The sequence below is a fragment of the Amphiprion ocellaris genome, chromosome 23 (assembly GCF_022539595.1).
Source record: "Amphiprion ocellaris isolate individual 3 ecotype Okinawa chromosome 23, ASM2253959v1, whole genome shotgun sequence".
Lineage (NCBI taxonomy): Eukaryota > Metazoa > Chordata > Actinopteri > Pomacentridae > Amphiprion > Amphiprion ocellaris.
Window position 1 is genome coordinate 20,258,406 of NC_072788.1, and position 7,412 is coordinate 20,265,817.

At 40.2% G+C, this 7,412-nt stretch overlaps 1 protein-coding gene across 1 annotated transcript in view; it reads right to left on the reverse strand.

The window, feature by feature from the left end:
• htra3b (HtrA serine peptidase 3b) overlaps positions 1–2,298 on the reverse strand; it is a 29,986-nt gene extending 27,688 nt beyond the window's left edge. Inside the window, exon 1 of the mRNA XM_023263621.3 lies at positions 1,513–2,298. Within this exon, the coding sequence (XP_023119389.2) occupies positions 1,513–1,927 (415 nt within the window). The 5' untranslated portion in view covers positions 1,928–2,298. The remainder of the gene's footprint in view (positions 1–1,512) is intronic.
• Positions 2,299–7,412: the final 5,114 nt, after the last annotated feature.

Sequence of the window (7,412 nt, forward strand, 5' to 3'; positions counted from 1 at the left end):
GCGTTTACTGCCCCTGTGAAGCATTAGTCTTGTTAATCTGGCTCCAATTAATGTGGAGACAGCTGAGAAAAACCCCAGTGTGGGGGTGTGACAGCGTGGGTGGGGAGGGGGCAGACTGCACTCTGTGGATGAGTCAACATGATGCTGTGGGAAACATTGCTTGCAACACCAGATTAAGGGACAAAGTTGATTTCTATTAGAGGCAACAGTTTAGCCACGTAATTCATTTATTAGCCCATCTGAACCTTTTTTCATCAGCAGATCACCACATGGACTTTGAACTAGACTGTTTTGTCCAGTTGGATTTTTTTTTTTTTGTGAACAGAATGTGTTGTTATTGTGACAAAACTGAACTGGAAGGTTATTGCATACTGAAGGCTAAGCAGATGTTTGAGGTTGATATAGATATGAATGTTTAAAAGTCAAATGGAATACCTCAGCACAATTGTTTTAGGTCTTCATCCCCTCATCCCTACCACTTGTTTTGAATAGGACACCTTAAATTTGATTCTTAACGAACTGTGACCTAGATATGTGAGCAGGATGGTTCACATAAGGAAAATACATTTGTTAGTGCTCTCTGCTAAGTAGACTTTTTTTTCTGAATCAACAAATTTTTGGTATTTCCATCCATCCATTATCTCTACACCGCTTAATCCTCATTAGGATTGCAAGGGATCTATCACAGGGCTACACATAGAGACAGACAATCACACTCACACCTACAATTATAATTAACATCAGCATGTTTTTGGAAAGTGGGAAGAAGCCGGAGAACCTGGAGAAAACCCACACATGCACAAGGAGAACGAGCAAACTCCATGCAGAAAGATCCCAGGAAGGTGGGGACGTGAACCAGGGATCTTCTAGCTGCAATGTGACAGTGCTAACCACCAAGCCACTGTGCAGCAGTCCAAAAACATCCATCCATCATCTATACACCACTTGATCCTCACTAGGGTCGCGGGGGGGCTGGAGTCTATCCCAGCTGACTCGGGGACACCTGGACAGGTCGCCAGTCCATCGCAGGTCCACATATACAGACAAACAATCACACTAGTCCAAAAACATGCAGAGGTTAATTAATGATTAACTTCAGCATGCCCAATTTTTGGTATTTCTGTAATAAAATTCTGGAGAAATTGGTGATATCAGCTGATCGTTGGGCTCTATATAAGGGTTGTGTGTTGTATGGAATTCTGACATCCATTAAAAATGTGAAATGAGAATATTAAATTCTGCTCTAATTTAATATTCACAGTCATCAGGCCATACTTGGTCATAAAATCCTATGTCTTATCTTTGGTTGTTTGTTTTGATATTTTTTTTTAGAAATGTCTGATTTGGTGCTGCTAATGTGGTCTTTCCGTATGACCTAGAGTAAAGTTAAAGGACATTAAGAAGACTGCTGGGATGGGTATAATAAATGCCTCCGCTTAGAGTCCTAAGAATTCTTGGCCCACCCCTGACAACTGGTTCCTTCTAACCAAATTAAATCACAATGAATCGTACCTGCGCTTGTCTCACATGGTCCCTTCTGGCTCTGCGTGACGCCTGGCAGTCCCTGCTGCAGAGCCTTCCTGCTGGTCGCCTTCAGCTGGCACACGTTACCGTACGTCTTCCCGTCGCTGCCGCACACTTCGTGGCTAAATCTGCACTGACAGAAACCCTTGGAGAGCCGCTTGCCCGCCGGGTGTTTGCACTCCAGGCCGTCACCGCACGGCAGGTCGTCCTTGCGGCCGCACGGCTCTCCTTCTCCCTGAGCGCAAACCAGGCAGCAGTTACAGCGGTCTGGCACGTAGCCACTGGGGCAGCTGGGGCTCGGACAAGTACTCACATCGCACCGTGTTGGACACTTGGCTTTTGGCTCTGTACTGGCATATTCACTGAGGTAAAGGAACACGGCACTGAACAGCACGATCTGCATTTTGATGGAGGATTCGCAGTTGATGTAAACGGAGAGGTGAAGAAAAGTTTACGCGTCGACCACGTCCCTTGGTTCGGTACGACTCATAACTTTCTGCAAACTTTACAGATGAAAATCCTAATTCACAATGAGCAGCAGTACAGTAAGACTATGTCCATTTGGTATTGCGAAATACATCGGAATAAAGCGATCCTGCCTGAACGGTCTACCTTTCACTGTATAGTCGTGCGTAATTGTGCGTCCGGCGCTATCCAGATGACCGGACTGAGTAAACATCCACTGTGATGCCGGTCGAATAGAGGGAGGAGATGTGTGGAGCAGCTGCTTTTCTGGAGGCGTGACAACAGAGTTCAGAGTCAGATGTTGGCAACATCCCTGTTGCCTTGTGACCTCAGAGTCAGACTTCAAGCCACATTCTTCCAGGTCTCGACCGAATGCCACGTGCTTGTACAATTCTTATGGGCACTGAGTGTTTGAGCCTTTTCGTTTATTTTGAAATTTACCTTTGCTTTCACAGTTCACTTTAAGACACATCCCCTTGACATGACGACATGCTGCCCAGCTGGTACTCAGAGACACATTTGAGGCTGTCCTGATTGGTTGGTCACAATACTGAAAATAAGAAAAGGAAAAAAGTAAAGTGTGCACCATAAAAAAAAAAAAGAAAGAAAAAAAAGCGTGTCATAAACCACTGTTAACAGACACCTCTGTGGTGATTTAACTGTCTCCTCCCACATGTTTGGAATTATAGCTGAGACTGTGTCCTTAAAATGTGCCACAGACGCTGGTTTATTTTTCCTGGTAGGAGTGTGCTTTTACTGCTGGAGGAAGAAAAGAGAGCAGCACTAAGGGCATGAAACCCTGCTTCACCAGACTGAGCAGCAGTCAGACAGCTCTCAGCCACATCTGAGTCAGCTCAGAGGTCATCTACAACCACTGGAGTTGCACACAGCTGTCAAACAGAGTCTGAAGTGTCTACAGATGGGGAATCATGAGATTTGCCACTAGATTAACATCTAATGCCTGCAGTGTGACTGACAGAGATTAATCAGCAATAGCATCATGTTGCCTTATCTACCATACCCTTAAATTTAATTAAACCACTGAACATGATGGACAGCACAGTGTGTAGTGAGACAGAACACTACACAGGCCAATGTGTGTGTGTGTATCAAACTGTATGTAGGGCAAGATATTCCATGGAAGAACAAAGAGTCTGCACACTGAATTACACTTTCCAAAACTGTTGAACTGAAATGTCAACGTGACAAAGAACGAGGCAGAAAGACATTTTAGTGATTTCAGTCATGTTGGCTTTATTGCATCATTAAAAGAGATGAGAATTAGGACACATACAACTCTAAGCACAACATGCAAGTCACCATTTATTTGTACAGTCAGAAGCTACAAAATTATTTTCAAACGTCATTTAAAAAAAGGAGGGGTAATACATCGACACAACATTTTACTTTTTCACTGCACTGTATAAATATTCCATGGGCTGCTGGATGTACATAAATACTGTACATAAATATCAGTCATTCTTTAACATGTATCTTTGACCCCATTTTTTCCAGTGTAGCATATACACATTTATGACACATTTTTTATAGCTGTCTTTAGCTCAGTATTTTTAAGGCTCTCTGATGTTTGATGACAAGTGCAACAGTATCCTATATTACTGGGTATTTATTAATTATTCTACAGCGCTTCTGGTTCCACCTAAAAATACCTCAGGTTGCTACTCTAAGGCAGCTGAATGTGCTCACTGCTGTTTTTTCTTTCTTTCCAAAACATGAAGTCATTCGTTCTCTCCTGCCAGTGGGATATGAGAACATGTCTTTTTTTATGTCCCCTTGTAAGGACAATTTATGACTCACACTCTTACATCTAAATCTTGATAGTGCTGTGAGGACCTTCACTCACTACATCACCTCACATCCCACACAAACTACCCCGTTAAGTTCTTTTGGTTCTGATTGTTAGCTAAGCTGTACAGCCCTAGATATGACCTGCATGATCAAAAAACTGAAAGTTGCCGCTGAAGGTTCTCTTGTGATTTGTATTTTTAGTATGATGGTATCTCAAGATCAACTCATTTTGTTCTTCTTTTTATTGTTTACAGAAAATATGTAATTCTGTAGACTGTTTTCTCATCATAACAATGTGATTCTCTTGATATCTTCACATATCACTTTGTTATGGTTCATGATTCAGGTTATCATTTCTGAGACAGTAAATAAGGACGTTAACTGTGGGTAGCATATAACATATACACTACTGTAAGTTTGGGATCACCCAGGCAGTTTCATATTTTCCATGAAAACTCGCACTTTTATTCATGAGCTAATATAATTGCACAAGGGTTTTCTAATCATCAATTAGCCTTTCAACACCATTAGCTAACACAATGTAGCATTAGAACACAGGAGTGATGGTTACTGGAAGTGTTCCTCTGTACCCCTATGGAGATATTCCATTAAAAATCAGCTGTTTCTACCTAGAATAGTCATTTACCACATTAACAATGTCTAGACTGTATTTCTGATTAATTTCATGTATCTTTATTGAAAAAAAAAATGCTTTTCTCTCAAAAAATAGGGACATTTCTCAGTGACCCCAAACTTTTGAATGGAAGTATATTTCCAGAAAGTAATATGCAAATGATGGAAACACCCATGTCCTGAGTCACGAAATATTTTCAGTATCTTCAGTCTCTTTTCGCTTTACTCTTTCTTATTATGATTAGTGAAATTAAACATTTATGCACTTTTGTCACATCAAATACCTAGCACACACAGGAGGACTGAAGGTTCATTTATTCACTACTCCCTGTATAATAAATGTTTTTATTCTGTTTCACTGCTCTCTGCAGTTACTAATATGTATATCTAAAGTAGATTAGTAAAGCTTTTTCATTAAGGAAATTTCATCAAGCTCAAGATCTGTTTGACAAGAGAGAGCTGCGAACAAATGGCATACAAACAGCGTCACTAGAATGAAAACCATTCACTATGAAAAGCAATCACACATGAGAATACAATGTCTGACTTCAGGCAGCGTTGCAGCTCATTGTTCGTGATACTGAAACCAATATGTCCCAGTTCAGAGACGGTATGAGAAACTTTTAAAGACAGTGTTTCAGGAGACCTGGTGTTGTGCTCATCAGCAATAGGCTCAGCTGAGGATTTTACATATCTCTGTATAGTGATGACCAGCCCATTTCATAAACACTGATCATCCACCTACCTAATATTTAGTACATATGTTTCTACTCATGTTTATCTCAGATTTCTTGTGAAGAAAACTATGGATGTCTACAATGGTATCTATGAAATTTTTTGCTTGATATATCAAATACTATATGAGACATTTTTTAAAAACCTGCCAGTCAACCACCTTTTGGCATATTTTTTGTGTCTCTCAGGAACTATTGAATATAAAAGCCTGGAATTTTCACTGTTATTACTCATTGTGGCACTGATTCAAAATCTGCAATATTGGACAAGTAGATCCAACAATCTCTGATCATGGGTAAGTTGACATATGAAAAGCTCCAACTTTGAGCACACATTAGAAAAAATTATGATGCAGAAGTCAACTGGTGGCATTTTCTGGACCACATGCAGTTACATATTACAATAATACAAAATAAAGCATATGAAGCACTTGAAAACATGACATACTTTGTCATAAAGATGAAAAATCATCACTGATTGAGCAGGTATGACAAGTTGTACCACAAAAACTGAAATATAGCCTGTTCCAAGTAGAACAGAGCTCTAGAGATTCAAAGTGGTTGTCCAAATAATAACTAAGATTTCTTTTTTTTTTTTTTTTATATTGGCATATCTTTTTATTTTTGGACACCATTTTTTAGGCTGGAGCAACAGATTGAACTGTCACCTTACTTATTATACTTAAGAAATATGGTTTGACAGGAAGTTTTTTTTTAAAATTCTCAGAAAGTATTTTAAAAATCCATAGTTTATAATAAAAAGTCACACAATAAGACCTCTGATAATTTGAGCTGGAATGACCCTTAAGTTGTCTTCCTGCAACTACAACTCTTTTTTTTTCCTCATTTGTGTCGCATCGGTGTTGTACTTTGGGGATTGTTTTTTCCACTGTAGTTCATCTACAGTGTTTTTGTGTGTCTTTTTAAAATAAAATTTTATAATAATATAATAATTTAGTGGATCCTTTTGTAAATAGTGGTTTTCTTCGTAAAGTGATTCTTAAGTATAGCTTATGTCTTTTATTACAGACATTAGGAATGATGGTCAGAGCTGCAAAAGTAAGACTCCAAATGACCCATCCATCCATCCATCCATCCATCCATCCATCCATCCATCCATCCATCCATCCATCCATCCATCCATCCATCATCTATGCACCGCTTAATCCTCCTTAGGATCTTCTGGCTGTGAGGCGACAGTACTAACCACTGCACCACTATGCAGCTCACTCCAAATGACCCTCTACAAATTACCTCACTTTGCAAAAATGTTTTCTTTCCCTCATAAGCTGGTTCTCACATGAACAGGAGCACACTGAACCCTCCCACCCAACAGAGACACGCACTCTACAGATGGAGTCTGCTTTTAATTCTTGTTTTGGTCTGACAGGCTGTGGTCACGGAGGGGAAGCTGCCTGTGGACTGCTCGTGTCCACCAATGGACAGTCGAGGTTTGTTTGGATAGACAAGAGGGGTGACGACCAAGACATATGTATCTCACCCAGCTGTGGGAGTGTTTATTTGAAGTAGTCCTTCACTTGAGGAGACACATGGCTCTTTGTTCAGGAGGAAAAACACAGTGTTTCTGAAAGTAATGGAGGGATGCAGACAGTGTTCAGTAACGTTATTTATTTTACTGAGTCTCTGATGAACATTTGACACATTATGACTCATTAATCACACACTAATCAAGTTTAAATGCAAGGCAAGCAATTATACAAATGTGTTTTTGTTCCTCTGTGTAAATTTGCCCAGTTCCCTGTGAGGTGGTAACTTAGATTTTAAGTTTTGCATGTCTTCATGCATGGAATATATAGTCTCAACTGGCCACCTTGTGGTGGTTGTGTCAATAAAACCCCTGTGAGCACAATTACAAAAATCTTTCACTTGGCTCCACCTGGTGGTAGCGTCAGAAATGTGAGCGTAGCCAACACCAATGTTGCTGATAACCATGGCATCAGAATTGTCATGAGGGTCTGAGACTCAGACACAGAGAGCATAGACACAGCAGACCAGCAGTTACAATATGAACCAGAATATACAAAACACAGAGGACTGGAAGGGGAAGGAGAAATTATGTCACAGTTAAAAATAGCAGCTAAAAACATCCTCACATTTACTGGTTGTTTAGGCTGTGAGCAATCTTTGTTTTAAAAAGAGTGTGGATTGGTGGGGGGCTTGTTTCCTCAGTTGCCAGTGAGATTAGATCTCATCCAGAAAGTTCAAAAACAGCTCCATCAGTCTGAA